The 21580-nt window shown below is 27.9% G+C and overlaps 1 protein-coding gene across 5 annotated transcripts in view; it reads left to right on the forward strand.

The window, feature by feature from the left end:
- LOC111617999 (centrosome-associated protein CEP250-like) overlaps positions 1–21580 on the forward strand; it is a 222207-nt gene that overhangs the window by 139950 nt on the left and 60677 nt on the right. For 4 of the 5 annotated variants that reach the window (XR_002755510.1, XM_023359412.1, XM_023359410.1 and 1 more), the window contains 2 exons: positions 6461–6541; positions 11567–11716. The exons of the other annotated variant lie outside the window; for it this stretch is intronic. Coding sequence is in view for 3 of the 4 variants with exons in the window: in XM_023359412.1 (XP_023215180.1) it covers positions 6461–6541; positions 11567–11716 (231 nt within the window). In the remaining variant the exon portion in view is untranslated. The remainder of the gene's footprint in view (positions 1–6460; positions 6542–11566; positions 11717–21580) is intronic. 5 annotated transcript variants of the gene reach the window in all.

Raw genomic sequence — 21580 nt, forward strand, 5'->3', positions numbered from 1 at the left:
ATAATAATAATACTAATACTAATAATAATAATAATAATAATAATTTTTAATAATAATTCTATGTTGTTTTAGGAATTTGCCATAAATCTGTTGAATTTGCTCATCTTTTGAGAAAATTTGTAAAAATTGTTTTTAAACTTATTTATTAATTGATACTAGAATATTGCAAGAAAACTTTAATTAAGATTTGGAAATATAACCGTCTTTTTGTGTTAATGTACCGTACAAACATTATGTGGGTTTTATATATTAATACCAAAAGATAGTAAGACTTTTATATCTTGCTATATTAATTAATTTATATTTACTGTTAGATATAATGAAAACAATAAATAATTTAATTTCATAAGATTCTAAAATCTAAACTTGATTCAAGATTAATCTAAGTTTACCAACCTTATGTAGGGACTTGCATGTAAGTGAGAAAATATTAGTAATGGTTTTCTCACTTATGTACAGTACAAGGTTTATATAAGGTTGGTGACCTTTTTATTGATTAATATGCCTTGTTACTAAAAAAATTAATTCAACATTGTTTCAAACATTGAATTTTCAGAAGATAGAAAAATAATTTTTTTAATTGGAGAAAAAATTCAAAATTAAAACTAGAAGAGATATTAGAGAGAAAGTGGACACTTCTGGCTCAATATGCAACAGAGCCTGGGTGTTCATGAATATGAATGAAGCAAAAATAATAAAGAGTCTACTAGAGATGCCACGAATATTCGGCTACTATTTGGTATTCGGCCTATTCAACTACTTTTTTTAATATTAGGTATTCGGCCGAATGTTGCATACTATTCAGCCAAATAGTGAATACCAAATCATGAAAAAAAAAAAAAAACGCACATATTACTTAAAAATGTATTTATTTTAATCACAAATTATTACATTTAATACTTAAAATCTATCAGTGGTAAGTTGTGATAAATTAAAACAATTTTTTCAGCATTTGTTGATAGCAAACGTTGCGCTTTTCCACATAAACTATACCTGCTTCTGAAAATAGCCTCTCACTATATATACTACTGCCGGGAGACGATAGATAAATCTTAGCAAATTCTGTCAGGCTTGGATACTGTTTTGCATTTGCTGACCACCACTTATAAAGGTCTGCCATCCAATCTAGGCAAACAGTTTTCATATAAACTGATACAAACAGTGATATTTTTTAGTAAAAAAGGACTATTAGTAACACAATTTGATGTAACAATGAACAAATAATGCATGTCGTGACACGATCTACTCGCAAATAAAACAAATGTGCCCACAGTGTCGCTACCACACCCACCGCAATGAGACAGATCGCAATCTGTCATCCACGAAATGTACACATGTTTTCGAACATTCAGCCGCCAAATATTCGGCCGAGAGCATAGCTAAATATTCAGTATTTGGTATTCGGCAAAATCACTATTCGTGGCATCACTAGAGTCTACAATGAACATCGCTTAAGAACACTTAAAACATTGAAGATAGTCAAGGTCACATTGAAAACAATTGCATTAACCACAAAGACTCAGAATTCTTATCTAATGTTTGTTGTTCATTTTTCGATAATCCTGCAGATTAATTATACATAAAAATGCATAGACATATTGAATTCTTATTGTTCACTTTATTTGTATTTTTATTTTTTAATTTTAGTAGGTTTATTTTTTTATTATTTATATTTGGNTTACAATATTAAAAAAAAAAATTTTATAAATAACGTCATTGAATGTTTGAAACATTCCAATTTGGGATTTTGTTGTTTGAAACCTGAGGCAGGCAGGTTTATAAAATAAACCGAAAATGTTTGTTCCATAAACCCTTTTGCTGGAAAAGTGTGAATGGTTTTCATTGAAATTTTCATGTTTGTTTTTTTTGACACAAGTTATATCATCATAGTGAGATTAGTACTGTTGATTTTCTATATTTTTATTGAATAACCTTCATGGAATGGCATAATTATAGAAACAGTACTAGATATTTTAGTGTCATTCAGGTCTTAACTAATGTTAGTTATATAATGAAAATTATACAGTATATCCAATATTACTAAAGATCAATTTTTTCTACTTTATATAATGACTAGCTGTTACCCATCACTTCACCCATGTGGATTTTGCAAGCAAACTCCATTTATATTCAGTATTTCAACAACCATAGTAATTGTTATATAACACCTACTGCTGAGAATGATGAGAATTGCTGAGAATCAAATAAACTGTTTTCAATTTGATCAATTTTCTGGAATGTTTACAATCGTTCTATAACCGAACCAATATGCAATAACAAATTTGAATTTAAAATGATTCGAACATTTGGTTAAAAAATTGAAATATATAAAAATATTTATAACAATGTCTGAAATGTTATCAATTTAATACACCTAAGTACTCAATGAAGACTAATCGTAGTTGAAAACAAAAACTTGCATTTAAAATAGTACAGTAGCAGCCATTCTTCAGGTTAAGCCTTAATCCTCTCCCTCTTCCCCCACTGGGGAATTTTGAAAAATCCCTTCTTAGTGTGTGTTTTCATGACTTACCCTAACTGAACCTAATTTCACCTCTTTAGGTTCAGCTCTGGGTGATGATGAATCAATCAGTCAGTCAATCAGGACAAGTAATTTTATATATTTAGATAAAGTAAGCAAAATGGAATAATTTCAGATCTCTCAAAACTTTTCTTAGTTATGATATTTCTGAAAACTTTGTTTCCAACTTAATTGTACATTTTGTGCATTTAATTAATTGTTTTTCTTGAAGAAGTAATGGTATTATTTCATAAGTGAAGAAATATTATATTCATTTTTTTATTATCTTGAATGTTTTTTTNTGGTAGGCAAAGTTCCAATGCAATCTTAGAGGCTATCATAGAAACCAAGGTATTGTGACAACATAACAATGGTTTATAAAATAAATAAGTGCATATCCATATATACATAAAAAAATAATAAAACAAAACTTATATTTATTTAATTATAGTAATAACATTTTATTTTATTTTCTTAATCAAGTGTTCATTAGAATTATTGGATACTATGTTTTATGAGTCTTATTTTAAATTGTTATACCTCTTTAGGTTCAGCTCTGGGTGATGATGAATCAATCAGTCAGTCAATCAGGACAAGTAATTTTATATATTTAGATAAAGTAAGCAAAATGGAATAATTTCAGATCTCTCAAAACTTTTCTTAGTTATGATATTTCTGAAAACTTTGTTTCCAACTTAATTGTACATTTTGTGCATTTAATTAATTGTTTTTCTTGAAGAAGTAATGGTATTATTTCATAAGTGAAGAAATATTATATTCATTTTTTTATTATCTTGAATGTTTTTTTTTTTGCATAGTATATTTGAAAATTATGTTAATATGAGTATATTAATGCATTGAATGAGATAATAAATTTATTTTAAAATGAAATTTTTTGTTATGTTATTGAACTCCGAGTTTTGTAATGTTTTTTAATATAATACATACTTTTTGATTTCTGAGTGTAACATATTTTAGGTAAGGTAAGGTGTAGGTTAATGGTTAAGGTTAACTGGTTAATTAAACTGTAAGGTTAATTTATTAATTAAATTATTGTATTTCCTCAATTCTAAGATGCTGTTGTAAGATGCTGTCAATTGTAAGATTCTTTCAAAATAATTATCATTATTTTGAAAGTTGATTTTTAAGATTTTATTTCATATGGAGGGAAACATCTGTAGATTATCAATTTTATTAAGTAACAAGTTAGAAAAACAATACAAAAGCTATAAAATAGTTAATGTTAAGCAGTTTTATTTCCATGATCTATATATATATATATATATAATAATTTTTCTTTTAATGCTGCATTATAATGTGATTTTGAAAAGCATTTTAAACATTGAGAAGAAATTTAATTATCAGCAACGTGCATTTGAACTGATGTGAGCATTATGCAGTATAACTGAAAACATCTATTATTACTATGCATTACATTACATTACATTATGCATTATTAATATTCTATAATACATAAAATTAAAAAAATATATAAAGATTCAATAAAAGAACATATTTCAAAAACTTTCATAATTTTTATCAAAGGATGACAATGAATAGAAAGAAAGAAAAGATAAGCTTAATGAAAGTTTAGATTTGATACTGGTTGATTTGAAGATGAACAAATTGGAGAATGAGAGACTAGACTAAAAAAAATTAAATTAAAATTAATAAAACATATATAATTTTGCTTATGACTATATGTTTTTTACTACATTATGTATATATTTATTTATTATAACAATGAAAAACTCGTAAAATCAATTTAGTTTTTCATTGTTATAATAAATAAATGTATACATAATGTAGTAAAAAATATATAGTCATAAGCAAAATTATATATGCATATCACCAAGTTATTTCATTTAAATCAAAAATGTATCTATAATTATCCATATTTAGTTCAAATTATTTTAACTTAGAAATAACAGGATATTGGACAAGTTTCTAAAGGCAATTATCTGTCACTTTTAAATGCAAACTAAGACTTAATGTTAATTGCTTTTCTAAGTAAATGAAAATTATTAATTTAAATAACTATTGTTGTAACCTGCTGCTGTTTTATAGAACAACAGTACTATTTTATTTAATTTACAAAAAATATAGACAAAAAGAATTAGGCTAAGTGGCAAGTAATATGGCGATAGAATGTTTACAAACAACATACTTTAAATTACGTAATTTTTTCCATGGAAATTTAATTATAGGTTTAAGTGTGCCATGAGATAAAAACACTGCTCTAAACTATAAAAAAATATTCAGAGGTTTTAAATGAACTACAGTATATCTACAGCTCAACTCCTTTACACTGTGATGCAAGTGTAAGTTCAAAGTTTCATAAGCTAAAATGCATATTTAGTCAATAAACATAAAATGTAAATTTCTTTTATTTTCAAAAATATTGTGTTCTATGTATAATTGTTACATTCTTTCTAAAAAGCTGTATTTTAATTTTAGGACTAGTAGGATATTTTTTCAAATTACTGTTTATAGCACCAACTTTGCCTACAGCAATATAATATTTGAGGGATAAGGACTTGCCTCACTTCCATTCCTTAGGATTGACAGTTGAGGGAAGAAAGAAAAGCTGCATGTTGCTTGTGATACTTTGTCATTTTACAGTAATTTTAATATTGGGACAATGCACAGATAGTCTGCACATGGATAATTGTGTGTTCAGTCTATCTATCTTTGGACTCCAACATTAGAATACATTGGAGTCCAAAAACATTGGTTCTTTCCCATTGATTTTATCAATGATTGGAATCCAGTTTACTCACTATATCTTACAAATGAACATCATTTTTATTGTTCTAAAGGAATTAGAAGATTCAGTGGCTATATTTTAGTGCTATTAGTGGGTTAGATTTTTTAACTGCCTTTCCTAATAAATATAATTGTAGTTCTGTGTTTTGAAAATACTTTCTGTTATTTGTGCACTAATTTTATAAAATTATCAGCACAAAACCTTTCTCACTAATTTCTAGCCTTATTAACAGGAGTACAAACGTTTTCGGCCTTCTTAATTAGTGAGAAAGGTTTTGTGCTGATAATCTTAGAAATACTTCTAGCTACATATGCATAGTAATTTTATAAAAGACAAAAGTTTGAATTTGTGTCTCTTTTTCTTTGTTCTAAACAATATTTAGCTCTTTATTAAGAAATTTCCACTTTAAATACGTGAAAAGAGATTTTTAATAAGGGAATAGAATGCAGTTCTTTAAGGATTATAGTTTAGATATCTTTTGAATTTTCTGAAATATATTCATATATCAGAACAAAGAATTATTTCTTGTAAACTGGTTTCGTATTTCTCATTTCCATTAATTATTGTTGTCTCTAGAAAGTTTATTCTAAGCAAGCTATGTTGATCTTTCTTCAACTTTAAATTAAAACTTTATTAATTATTATTTCACTTATATCATTTATTAATTTGTTTAATTTTTGTCATTTTTTTTTTCTTCTTACATTTTCCAAGTCAATTTGTTGTTTTGCTTTTATAGTAGTAATAATTTATTTTATTATTATTTTTTTTAATTTCTGTTTTTTTCCAATGGTCATTAGACAAAAATATTAAGATTATGCTCATTTATAATTGTTTATTGCAAATAAAGCAATTTGAGTTATTTTGAGATATTTTTAGAAGTTTAATATTATTAGTGTAAAAAACAAAATATAAATATGTTTTATTTTTATTGATTACTTTTTAATGTTTTTAAAATTCAAATTTTTTTAAAGAATTTATATGATAATGTATTTTCATTTATAATATTTGATGTTTACAGATAAGCTTATATAAAATAATTGAAATAGAAAGAAAATAAAATAACTTAATGTAAATTTATTATGTTTAATCCAATTGGGAATTTTTATCAATGAGAATTTTCAGTTGAAAAATATTTTGAAATATAATGCTTTTATATTCATATATTAATTCAGCAATTAAGAAGTCAAGAATTATCAAGGACAACTGGTAGGCAAAGTTCCAATGCAATCTTAGAGGCTATCATAGAAACCAAGGTATTGTGACAACATAACAATGGTTTATAAAATAAATAAGTGCATATCCATATATACATAAAAAAATAATAAAACAAAACTTATATTTATTTAATTATAGTAATAACATTTTATTTTATTTTCTTAATCAAGTGTTCATTAGAATTATTGGATACTATGTATTATGAGTCTTATTTTAAATTGTTATGATTTTGTATTCAATATATACCTTAGTTCCTCAATGATATTTTCATTTTTTACAACAAATTACATCATAATCAAATAAATACCTAGAGAAATATATAATTTATAATTATCAGACCTTATATGTATGATATTTTATACAGGGTGTTGTAAATGGCCATTCTCAGGGAGACTATTATTAAATAACACCACTAAAACCTTTAAATTATACCAGCAAATATAATTTAATTTAAATATGTTATGACAAACGTTTCAATCCCCTTAGGATCTGCATCAGGTCAAAAAATGTTTGTTATAATTAGAATGCTAAACAATTGAATTTAAATATCTTGAAATTCAGAAGACTATTATGTTAATATTAATATGCAGGTTTTGAGAAATGAAGGAATATAGTTCAAGAATACCTGCAGATTAAAAATAATATTACATTAATAGTTGTTAATTTTTAATAAAATTATCAGTGATCATAATTCAAGAGTGATAAATTATAATGAAGGAACATTAATGCTTCTGCATTCACAGGAAGTAAAAGATTTTGTTGGTTGTCATAATACATAAATACTTCCAGCTTCATTGAACATACTGTGTGTTCATTAAATACACTACTTTGTGAGGCTACAAAAAATGACAGACCTCTAAGGCAAGACTTAAATTTTTACTTTTTATTATATAATAATCAATTTTTAAAAATAAAAACGTGTATAATTTTTATTATTGAATAGAAGACACTGCCCTCCACCTTATTCTAAGGCTCTATTCTAATTTTTATCCCGTTGACACTGCAGAAGTCTTTCATTAAATCACTTATATACCTAACATACAGGAAATGTTTAACAATTTAATATAAGCATTTTTAATTTAGTTGATTTAATTTGTAATTATTTTATTTTATTTTACATTTATAGCAATATAGTATGTGAACTATTACATTACATTATTACTTCTATCTGTTTAAAATTAAACATCTTTAGTAGATGTATAGGGTGTATCAAAAAGAATGACCTGATTTTATAGTGTTATAATTATGAAACGGGATATTCCAGGAAGGAAATATGTGTTGATCAAATGAGCATGGCCTAGAGTTTTAGAGAATCACCTCTAGATGCCACAATTTCTCAATGACACACTGCCTCAATGCTGAATAGGGTGTATGGGACCATGAGACACTGCCCTACATTCTTGGCCTCCAAGATTTCTAGACATGACCCCATGTGATTTTTCTTGTGGGGATACGTGAAGGAAAGAGTTTTCGTCCCTTCTTTAGCTCGTGACCTAGATGAGCTAAAAAACAGAATAAGAGCTGTAGTGACTTCTGTCAACTTAGATATTTTATGTAGAGTGTATGAAGAATTTAGCTATCATCTAGATGTTGTCCATGTGGCTACTGGTAGACACAGAGTATTTGTAATAACATAGCTGAAACTAAGATTTTGTGAGTATTTTGCATTTTGTCTCTGTTTTGTAGTATGTTTCCACCAATAAATATATAAAGTTTTAAAATCAGGTCATTCTTTTTGATACACCCTGTATTTTAAAATTGTCTTAAGGTGTTAATAGTTTTTATCATAAGAAAAGAAGTAACAAATTTGTTAAAAACAAAACATGTATACTTCCCAAGTACTTTTGATAACACTACAGTTATCATCTTTAGTTATTTTATAATTGTATAGACCAATTATATACAGAACAATAGCATAACCAGAACCAATATTAGGGAGCCTGAATTAGCAAATCTATTTTTATCCCTTTGACACTGCAGATGTAGCCACTAGTGCTGTAGATGAAAAGTAAACTCTTAGATATTGTATAAACACACATGTATAAGTGCATTTGTCACATCCAAATCTTTTTCCTATATGTATTTATTTCATTTTTCAGAAGGCCTAATGCCTCCTCCTGGTTACACTACTGGAAACAAAAAATAATAATTTTTTTTAAAGAACATTATACCAGTTATGTAAGAAAATACACAATATTAATGTAATATCTAGAATTAATATATAATTAATGTGATAAATAAAGTTTTACTTAAATATACTTAAAACAATTAATTTAGCATGAACCTAAAAGGATTTAAGTTCCTAATAGGGGAGGTCTAGTAGGTACCGGTACGACCTCCCCCATTTGGAGTGGTAATAATTTTCACATCTGGTTGTTTTATCTTTCTTTGGAATGCGAATTACAATATTTCTCAGAAAGTTGTTGGGCCACATGCCTGTATCATAGATCATGTTGCAAAACCTGGCAATTTTATTAATTCCATTTTTGCCCATATTCTTAATTAATTCTATAGGGATGTTATCGATACCTTCTGATTTTCTGTTTCTTAATCCTTCTACTGTACTCATAATCTCTTCCATCAAGATTTGAGCTTCTTCATCTTTATCAACATCACTTTCTTCTTCTAACTTCAGTTCTGCATTATCTTCTGCTCTGTACAGATCACTTATGTATTTGTGCCATCTGTGCAAGATCTTATTCTTATTTATAATCTATCCATTTTTCTCATTAATAATTACTTTCTTAGCCCTTCTGAACCAGAATGCATTCTTAACTTTATTATACATTAGTTCAAATCTTTTTGACCTCTCCAGACTTTCAATTTCAACACATTCTCTTTCAAGCCACTCTTTTTTGGTTTGCTCAATCACCCTTCTTAGCTTATTGTTTAGTTCTCTGTATTTTCATCTTACTTCTTTAGAGTTTACCTTCTTCTTTCATTCATTTTATTCACCATTTCCTCCATAACCCAGGGTTTGCAAGTTCTTTGACCTTTTTTCTTTCCTACCTGTTCCTTTACTGTGACACAATCTTTTCCTTCATTGATATCCACAATTCATTTGGTTCTTCAGCATCCTCTTCATCTATTTATTTGAATTTTTGTTCAGATACTTATCTAAATATTTCACTATTCCTTTTCAAATTTTCTAAATTCCATTTCTTGCTTATCTTTCCCGTCTTTGTGATCTTCTTGAACCTTATTTTGACTTCTGTGAATAAGAGGTTGTGATCTGAGTCTGTCAGCACCTGGATAGGTGCTTACATCCGTAATAGAGTTCCTGTATCTCTCTTTAATTATTATGTAATCTATTTGATATCTGTTATTGTATCCAGGATCTTTCCATGTATATAATCTTTTCTTATGCTTTTGAAACCATACTATGTTCTTTGCAGAATTCAATCAACCTTTCTCCTCTCCTATTCCTGCATCTCTATCCATGCCTTTCTACAATATTTTCCTCGTGTTTCCCACCACAGCATTTCAATCTCCTAACAACAATAAGCAGGCATTTCTTCCTTCCTTTTCCATAATTTCTTCCAACTGTTCATATTTTTTTCTACCTCTTCATCTGAATGAGATCTGGTAGGCATATATACTTGAATGAATACCAGATGTTTTGGTTCCATTTGGATTCTCACTATTATGATTCTGTCATTTATGTAATCAACTTTAATTACCCAGGATGCAAATTCTCTTTTCAATGTTATCCCCACTCCATTCATTGCTTTCCTTCTACCTGAAAAGTAAAGCTTGATATTGTCAGTCACTAATTCTCCAGAATCTTCCCATCTCACATCACTTAATCCTACTATGTCTAATTTATTTATTTTCATCTCATTCTTCAGATTTTCTAGTTTTCCAGCCTTCCTTAAAGTCTTCTTGTTCCAAGTTCTAATTGTCAAAAGTCTCTGTGGGAGGTTGTGCAGGCTGAGGATCTGGGGAGCCCCTTTTTTCCCCTACTGGACAAGGTGTTGCAGTTGGAATTGTTGCAACCCCAATGTTGTTATTTCCTCTATTTCTACTTGTGCTCATCTTACTAGGGAGGTTGTTATGTTGGTAATAAAGCATAGTAGTTTTCCATTGATTTCTATGCTTCTTCCTCATGTTAAATCACAAAAAGTTAAAGTTTCTACTCTTTGTTAATTAAAATTTACAAAATTTTATAAATCTACTGGATTGTTTGAAAAATTAGAACAAGTAATTTTATTATTCAAAAAATAGGCTTAAGAAGATTGCCATAATGCAACTTTAATGATCATTTATTGTCTTTATAATCATTTCATCATTAGATTTACAAATTTTGGAATCAAACTGGATATTGCAAAAGCATTTTAATGTTTAGCATTTAATTATATACATTTGAAATTAAAATAAATTTAATTTAAATAAAATAAAACTTAAATAATGACTATAAATCAATAAAAGATATTGAACAATGCCCATATAAATTCTGCCATGATTTTGGCATTATATGCATTCTAATATTTGATAATTTATTGGCTTTTAATGAAAAGTATTCATTTTGACACAAAACTTAAATCTGTATTTTATACAGTTATAAGGTATCTAATATTGAATTAGAAAATCCAACAGTTTTGTTTTTGTAATTTCATTCTCTTTCTATTTAATGCTACTATTTTTATATTTTCAGTGTTTTTATCAAAACTGTCTTAAGTTTCATATAATAGAAAGTCATCCGATAAAATATTATGATTGCTATTTAAGATGTTTTTAAAACAATAAAATATATTAAGATTAAATCAAATATAAATTGTATAAATTAAACATAACATATAAACATTAAATTATTATAGTTCACATACTATAAATAGTGCTGTGTCAATAACCAATATATCAAAGGAATCTTGATATCAGTATCAAAATTTTGGTTTAGCACAGCCCTAACTATAAATCATCTAAAATATGCTATTTATTTGATGAATTTTTATTAAGCATATTTAGTTAATTAATTTAATTGACTTCCTTATCATAATTATTTTAATTTTGTTTTGTTGTGTTTTAATTTATCTTTACATACATATTTATATAATAAAAATTAGGATGCCAGAATATCAACTCTAGAAAGTGAAATAGATATGTTAGAAAAAGAAGTTCTCTGTTTTAGAAATAATGAAAGATTTAGCAACCAGTCACTAATACCAGATCACAATCAATCTTGGGAATCCACTGATAAGCAAAATAAAAAGCAGGTGAGCTCTGTTTCTGGCAACATAAAAATTTTATATATCAACTATCAATATAATATTTGCCAAAAATACATTTTACAGAATCAAATAAAGTTAATTTGATTGGAAGATTTAATTGAAGCTATCTGAATTTTATATTTAATTTAAAAATTATAGTTAATGTCACCAAATTTCCAATTTTTTTATATTTAAATTTGCAAATAAATTGACATTTTTTTATATTTGAATTATTATTAATTAATGTGTGTATGAAAATAAATCTTAATTAAGTCATTTTTTATTATTTATGGATTATAACAAATTTTTTCTTCAGAATAGAAGCATAAGCACATTTATAAAACATTAATTAATCCTAAACTACACAAAACTTTCTATTAATATATAATTATTCTACTGATAAAGAAGTAATTACACAACACAGAAAAATCTTGTTCAATCTGTAAGTTTATTGAATCTACTGTATAATGTGCATCATTCTCTAAAACTCTGCAAATTGAAACATGTGTTTATGAAATATTTCTGATACAATAACAAATGGTCTTAAACTCGTCTCTGACTGCACTTATAACAATAAAATCATAAAAAACCTTTAAAATGCAGTTTATTTTATCACATGACTTGCGCACTAGACTCTAAGAAAGTTTAAAAATTAAAAACGTTCCAAAATAGATTACATTCGGTAAAACTTGGAATCATTCATAATTGAAGTTTAGACTAATTACAAAAATATTACATTTTCGAGTCTATTTTTTAATCCCTTTTATACAACCACAGAAGTAACAGCTAACATGGTTTTTTGAAGAATATACTTCTTAAAACAAAGGTAAAAAATAGGTAAAAAATCCACAATATTAAAAACGATCAAGTGTCAGCCTTTTATTATAGGATCTGACACTTTTACATTAAAAACACAAAGAATTCTTCTCACCATACTGTCCTTATCCATTTTTTTAAACTGCTTCAGGCCCTCTGGTGGTAGATACGAGTTATCCTACTTCATTTGCATATGGATACAATTTTTGTGATTACTCAGGATATATTTCTTCATAATTGAAGTTTAAAAGATAGATTCGAAAAGTGATACTTTTGTACATAGTCTAAACTTCAATTATGAAGAAATATATCCTGAGTAATCACGAAAATGGAATCATTCAATTCTTTCCTGAAGAAGGTCAATCAACTGACTGAAAATGTTCAAAGATGTAATAAAATAGACTGCACATTAAAGGTTTTTTATGATTTAAATGGTCTTAAAAATTTTGTTGACAAATTATATATTTTCTAGATATTCCTCTACATAAAAATTTTCTACTTTTAATTTTTAAGATCTATTTTTCTATTTATGATTAAATTTACTCTCCAATAGTCATATATATATATAAAACCATTGTTTTTACTAGGATTTTATACTATTGCCTACTGTACAGTCTTATTAAACCTAATTATTTGATACTTTTCATAACTTATGAGGAATGTAAATATTTGAGAAAAATCAGTTTGTTATATCTTTTATATGCATTTGAAATTTGAATTTAATTAAGAAATTAATGAGTAATGGAGTGTATTTCTAATTTTTCTGAGATATCTGAGATAACAAAAGCATTTTTTAATTCTTTTTGAATCTCTGAGATTTCAGATATGGCACTGTTGTGCTGTTTTCTTATTCACTTGGAGATATTGGTTACATTTCTGACTCCTTGAACAAAATACTTTCCGATTTTTGAGAAGCATAAATAACAGCCTCTGTGGTGCAACTTCAACATATTTGAAGGTGGTCATGTTGTTGTGAGTCTAGAAGTTTTTTGGTGTTGTAACACCATCCTTGCTAGCTCAGTGTCACACTTGCCTGATGGAATGTTGGTGTGACACTGAGCTAGCAAGGATGGTGTTACAACACCAACACACCTCGCTATGGGACCATGTAAAAGTTTTTTTCTGAGAACCGTCTTGTGTAGTCATTTGACCCATATTAGTCACTTGATTAAAACTCTCAGAAACTGTCTCAAAGAGAATTAAAAAAAAATACCCAAGATAATGATTTATTTTACATTTTATAATCAATCATAAAATTTATGGCAAATTTCTAAAGTATGTTTTATATAATTAAAAACTAATAATTAAATTTTTTAAATTTTCAATAGTGACAATTAATTTTGATATAATTATCAAATATTTTGAAAAACTTTGAAATTATTTTTATGTTATAACAATATAAACTAAACCAGCAGTCGGCAACCGGTGGTCCGTGGACCGTTGATTTGAATTTAATTAAGAAATTAATGAGTAATGGAATGTATTTTTAATTTTTCTGAGATATCTGAGATAACAAAAGCATTTTTTTAATTCCTTTTTGAATCTATGAGATCTCAGATATGGCAACCGGTGGTCTGTGGAGAAATTTGAACAGTGATCAACTGAAGGTTATGCAATGTATTACGAAAGAAATGCAAAATGCTTGGTTCCTTTTTTCACTCATTGGGGTTTTTTTTATTTGAATCTAAAACCAAATACGAAGCAACTGTTATTAATAAATAATGAACAATAAACAATATTTTCCACAAAGATTGTCATCCTTCGTGGAAAAGTGCTAAGAATCCATAAAATTATTTCAAACAAGCAGCAATGAACTTCAGGCTTGCATTAATTTGTTATAATTAAACAAGCGAGTTTCATATTAATATAGTAAAATTGAACTTTTATGATCATTATTCTACAGATTTTGTATTGTTTAAAAAAATTCATGAGAGTGGTCCGTGGGATTCAAAATTGTGAGTTTAGTGGTACGTGAGGTCAGAAAGGTTGCAGACCGCTGAACTAAATAATATTAATATAAACCATGTTAAAAGAAAATTGGTAATAGAGAATATGAACCTATTTAAAAAATTTAGTTAATTAAATTATTCTGATAGAAATTTTGATCTGTGAAAGATGTATGTTATTTAACGGTTCTCATATTAATATAATTCAAATTCATACAATGATTATTATGTTGGACTAAAGTAATCAATAAAAAATTAAATAATTTACTATAATACATAAAAATATACTGTGTTTTCTAAATTCTAATGAGCACACAATTTTTGAGATGTCAAAACCTGAAAAAGTTAGCTTGCAAATGTAGTGCATGGCCTATGTTGAAAATACAGCTGCAAAATGTTAATGCATTTTTTTAAAATAATTTTATTTTCATGTTTACAGAGCTTCACAATGTCCACATTTTCAAATGTATTTAAATATATATATTTATGACCCCCATTAAAAGACACAAAAGACTGCAGAACAATACAAAATTACAGTCAAAATTAACATACAATTAATATTTTAACAAAGAGATTTCATATTGGTATGCACAAGCATGAAATCTACAAGATACATAGTATCACACTAACATACCTGCTGTATACATATTCAGCATAGTAGGTAACTCTCTGCTTAAACACAGCTTTATAGGAGATAGCAGGACATCATTCCCATGATTGCTATAATTCAAGAGACCACCAAACCATTACAAACCAAAATAGTGGTTTACCATGTCTATACAGACATCATAATACATGTGAATTGCCAAGCCAAATGAAGAGCAAACAAGAAGAACAAGGCTGCATTAGGTCAACTTTGTGCCTGATTCTGATGTGCACTTCAATTTTTGAGGCCAGAAAAGTCAAAAGAAAAAGAAAAATGTGCATTAGAATCAAGAAAACACAGTAATTGATGTTGATATAAAAAATGTACTCTAATAAATTCATCTCATTAGCCAATATTTAGGATGATATATTTTAGAATTAGTTAATATGTTAATTCTTTAATGATGTATTACATAGAATTTGAATTATTTGTGATTATTATTTTTTTGTTTTTTAGTGAATAATCACTAAAAAATTCTTTATTCTTTCTATTGAATCATATTTAATTAAAGCCAAATGATTACCTGATTATATTTAATGATATTTTACATTATAAAGAATATATTTATTAAATCATATATTATAAAAGAATCACTATTTTCATGTGTTTTTGATGTGTAACAACAGAGAATAAGGCGATTATTTTCTAAAATTGATGATTTTGTGTAATCACAAATGTTTTTGATTTTACTTTCCCAGCTGTTATATATTTAATTTTATTAATTTAGTCACTTTACAAAGCATTGAGCCATTTAATTAAATGGTGCTGTTTTATAATAAAGCTAACTAACATTCAGCCAGATTGTCATTCATCATGTTTTGCAGTGTAGCTGGCTATGTTTAACTGTACTATAAAGTAGTGGCAATCTCAGCCTTTTTACTAAAATGTGAATTATTCACTAGGGGACAAAAAATGTTAGGAAATGCAAAAAATATATTGTATAATCAAACTTATTTATTGTGAACTTGAAAATTATAAAAAAAGAAGTACAATATTTCAATTACTTCATGTTTTTATGAAATAAAATAATTATTTATAATAACTAATCAACATAACTGTTCATTGGGTATTTAAAATTTTTAAAACTATGTATTGTTATTAAGTACCTGTAATGTTTAGATACTTTATTATAATTTAGAATTACTTTTGTAAAATTAAATTATAAAAGTGAGAAAACACTTTAAAACCATTAAATTTCTTCAACAGTTACAAAATATTAAACATATCCAATAGATGTATTATTTAATAATGCAAGATAACCTAGAATGGCATTTAGATCTACAACAAACTTTCTTTTTAAAACCTACATATCTATTAGTGTGACATTGATTTTTTGCAGGTTTGCATCATCACTTTTGAAATCCTTGACCAAATAATGATTGGGTAGTCACAGCTTCTTGCAGAGATATTAATCTTTCTGGTATTTCATCATTATGTTAAGACATGTGAATATGCATGGACCCCAAAAGGATGTAACATACAAAATTAAAAGCAAAATAAAATTTATTTTCAGACAAAAGGATCAATAAACCTGAATCTTTCACCTATTCATGTGGTATCTGTAAAGTATTCATTTCAGATCCCAACTCTGGACCTCACACAAGTATAATGAGAAAACAAAGGCACAAGACACGTGGCATCATACAATAGAGGCACGTTTCGCGACAATAGATTACAATGTGATACTTCCCGAAATTCTATAACTAAGACTTAAAACTAACTTACAAACTAGAAAAATAAAGGAGGGAGGATAGAATAATATGGATATTTAGATGTATAGAGAGGAAAGAATAGGGGGTACCCAGGATATTGTATTTCTTTGATGCCTTCCAGTGTGGAGAATTGCGTTCCAGTCTGTTGCTATATAGTTCTTCAATTCCAATCAATCTTTTGGACTAATCAATAGGTATGTTATTTCTCGATCTTAATACACTTAGTTCTTCCTTCAATCGTATAGACAATTGTATGTTCATTCCTCATACTGACAATCCAGATCCCTTCCTTGCAGTCCACTCGCTCTCAAGTCCTCGCGAAGAATGACCGTTATCTCCTCACCCAACATGCCTCGGGGTGCTCACTCCTTATTGTCTTCTCATCTTGTTCTTAGAACAGTGTTGCTTCCTACCAGATAAGTACATGAAAAATTGAAAGATTGCGAAATAGGGAAACAAAGAACACAAGATTGAATAATTAATATTAGGCTTACGACTAGCGCATATATACAAAATTATGGTGTACTGCCACAATTATAATCATTCAATGACTCTTGTAATTCATAATGACAGAACCAGTTTTTAATTATTCCAGATTTAGTCCCTATCTTGTAAACTCCATTTCTGAAATCAACTATTTTTCCTTTAATGTTTTGGTATCTAAGGGACCAGAGTCTGTTTTTGACACACTAAGAAAAATACTATCTCCAATAATTAATAGGATAAGTTTCTTAGCAGTGTTGTCAGCCATCTTCTCTGCAGCAGGTTTAACTCCTTTATGTGCTTCTTCTCTTTCAGTTTGTATATCCTGCTCACTTTTGCATATATAACAAATCATCTTTGACCCATAATCTTCATCGTCTTTAGACAATCAGAAAAAAGCATGAACAGGGTTAAAGCAGGAACTGCACTGATGAGTCTCTGGTTTCATTTTGACACACTGGATAGGTTAGATCAGGTGATAAATTTTTATTATTTTCTGTGGTTATTGTGTTAGAAAAGGTGTTTTTACTAATGAAATTACCAGAATTGTGTGATGTCTATTGTGAAATATCATATTGAATGTTTTCTATATATTTTAAAACTTTTTGATCACTGTTGGCAAAGTTTTCTAGCTTTTCCTTGGTTTCAATAGAAGAATACTAATTTGGAGTTGGAGGATTTTTGACAACTCTTACTCCAGCTCCACAGCTCTGACAATAACATAATACATAGTAGTAAATTTTTAAAAATCAAAACAGTCATTATGAATGAAGTTTTTGAAGTTAGATTATTCAATAAAAATTAGAAAATTCAATTGAAAATATTTTTTCAATGTTTCTTTTGTAAAGTTTGCTGATTTGGGATGTTAATCCCTCTTCTTATCAAGATAAACGAGGAGTGAGAACATGATGTGGATGTGGTTGTCAACACTGAGACAGTCAACACTAACCTTTACATAACAAGCTATTTATTTAGAAGACAATGCTTACATACTGTAATTCTGGTCATAAATTTCTTCCTTTTTTTCGGATGCTAACGTGAAGAGTTCAGTCTATAGATCACTTTGTTTATCCACAGCCATTGGTCAGAGTCTTGATGGCAATTGGTAGCCCTGGAGCAGACTGGCTGGAAGTTAGCATAGTGCAACAGAACAGAGGTGAAGCAACAGAGATAAAGTGACAGGGAAACCAACACAGAGGACAAATAGGTTGAAGAGAGAGCAAAGTGACTACACTTTGTCCTTGAATCTCAGGGTGTTTAAAAGATTTCTCTCCAAAATTCTGAATTTGATTGGTCTTGAATTTCTCTCTCCACCTTCTGATTGGTCCCTTTCCTGTTTCCAGGTGAAATTAGACTACTAGATCATGCATGAAAAGTTTGCTTTGTGTTAATTAATTTGACACCTCCATTTGACTCCCAAGTGTTGGTTGAACTTTGAAACTTGTGCTTGTATCTCATGCAATGATATTTTCTTTTCTGACATCTAAGAATTTTTTTAATGTTTTTATTACTTACAATGCAATAGTTTTTTTAAAGGAATGTTACATTTTCTTGTTGTTTATTTCTAAATTTTGTCATGTCTATAAGCATCTGAGTCAAAGCTTGAGTTTTCAATTGACATTCTAAACTTTCCAACCCATTAGTTTGCAACAACTCATGAACTCATAGAGTAAACTATATTGTTTATTTCAAACCTTTACAATAGATCATTTCATACTTTTTTAATAACAAAATATTTTCTTAAAGGAATTAGATTTTTGTACATTTAATGAGGGATTTGGACTCTGTCTGAGATCTCACACTTTTATTAAAAATTTCATTTTGATGTTTATTGAAACAAAATCCACTTATAATAATTTGCACAAATGTTTTGTGGAGTGTTGAGTTTTGAGCACACAAAAACAGGCAACATTAAGAACAAAATCATTTAATCAAACACTAAAATTAGATATACATCCAGCAAGGAGGTGTTGGTGATATATACATACTATACGACTGATGGGGTTAAGTCCAATTCTCACTTTCGTAGAAATAATGTCTTAGAAATTTCAAACCTGGTACAACATTGTCCTCTGTGTATCTACTCAGCCCTGGTCTTTCTTTTCTCTTTCGATAAAAACAGATTGGATTGTTCACAAAGTTCACTTTTCTTCCCACTCTGTCCATCTGTTCCTCCAACCAGTTCTTTTGTTCACCTCACACACAAGAAAAAATATATCTCATGCTCCTTTACATCCCATATATATATATATATATACATACATACACCACATACATACATACAGTGGAACCTCTATATTCATAATATTCGATATTTGTCACATTTTAATGACTTTTTTATTTTTCTATGTTTGTCAGTATTTTCTGTATTCATCATTCCCAACACCAGAAGTGGCACTACAATTGCATGCCTGCACCAATCAGCTAGCCATGTTAGCTAGCTGTAGTTAATCAGTCTGCTTTGTGCGGTCGTCATGTGTGTTGTTGAGTTATTGAAAAATAATAAGTGCGAGACATCAAGTTCCAATCGCTCCAAAGTGGCACCCAAATGTTGCTATAGTCAACCAAAATACAAATACATTCACTGATAATGTAATTGCCTACTTCAGAAATGTTTTAAAAAGCAGACAAAAACACACAACACTGGACAAGTTTCTTATTAAATCGAGTGCTACTGAATCATCGGCAAAATAGACCCCATGATCATAATTGGAATTGCCTAATGTTTTAATCGATACGTCTTCTTCTAAACAATAATACTATATTAATAATATAGTATTATTCCCCTTCTGCCACTATACTGTATTTATTTAATACAATAAAGATAAAGTTTACAAACAACATAATTTTTATTCTTGTATCTTTTTTTCAGGATGGGAACAGATTAATTGAATATCAGTTATTTATTATGAGAAAAATTGTTTCTGTATTCATCATATTCGTTATTCGTTAGGTCCTTAGGAACAGATTAATGACAAATATAGATGTTCCACTGTATATATATATCACCCGTACAAAAAAAAACATCACATTTAATCATTCACAAATAAATACAGCATGTTGGGTACCGCTTCAGTTTGTTCAGAACATGAAAAAAATTCCATTATATAGAAAATGTTATGCAATTATAGAGGCTGTATATTGAAAAAAATTTCTGTTTTTGTTTCATGAAAAAATATAAATTAATTTTAATTTGATACAAATATAAGGTGACAAAAAATTTTAAAAATAGCATATTAAACTATATGTATTTTTAATGGATATTATATACTATAATGCAGAATGAAATATATATAATAACTTTATTGAACATAAACTTAATATAAAGCTAAAAGAAAGTGATGAAAGATTATGATGTGAATTTTCAGCTTGGTTTATATTTAAGCAGTTAGAGGCAGTGTGCTTATTTTTCATTAACATGTAATGAGATTTAAATTACTTTTTTGCTCTAGTTTTCCTTTTGGCTTTTTAAAACAAAAAACTGAAAATATAGCTCTTATAAAATAGAATTTATCAACTATATATCATATACATACACAACTAATATCTTTCCCAAATCACTTTCATTTGAGGTTTCAAACACTGGAAAAAAAAAGATCCACATATTTAAATATCTGTTCACTTTCGTGACTGGCAAATTTTTCTCAAGTTTGTGCAGTTTTTTGTCCTTTCACTTTTTTATATTTTTGAATCTGGTTTTCCTTGAGCAACACTCACTGCATTGTTTAGAAAAACATTAACAAATGAGCCAGAGAAAGAAAACACAGAAGAAAGGATAGTTAAAATTATTAGTAGGATAGGAATACAAGGAATCAAATAGATGGAAAAAAACAATGAAATAATAAGTAAAAAAGAAAACATATGCTACAATAAACTATACATTATAGCAGGGATGGCCAACACGTAGACCGCAGTCAACCAGTCGACCGCAAAGGTTTTGAAAGTAGCCCGCAAAGCTAAAGTTGAACAATTTGCTTTCACTTAAATTAATGTTTAAAAATCTTAATTCGATAATTTATTCTTACAATAATAGACTGTCTGTGCAACGTATCCATACTGTTTATATTTATCCCGATGAACAATGCAAATGAATGTTAATGCATGCACATATAAAAATCCTAAAATTGTTTGCCCATATTCATAGTCGCCCACAGACTATATTTTACCAAAAAAGCAGCCCCTAAGGGATAAAAGTTTGGCCACACCTGCATTATAGGGTGTCAACTATTCAAAAGTAATTAGGTTGTACAATCTTAAATAAGTTAGT

The sequence above is a fragment of the Centruroides sculpturatus genome, unplaced genomic scaffold (genome assembly GCF_000671375.1).
Source record: "Centruroides sculpturatus isolate CEXI.00-Female unplaced genomic scaffold, Cexi_2.0 scaffold36, whole genome shotgun sequence".
Taxonomy (NCBI): Eukaryota; Metazoa; Arthropoda; class Arachnida; order Scorpiones; family Buthidae; genus Centruroides; species Centruroides sculpturatus.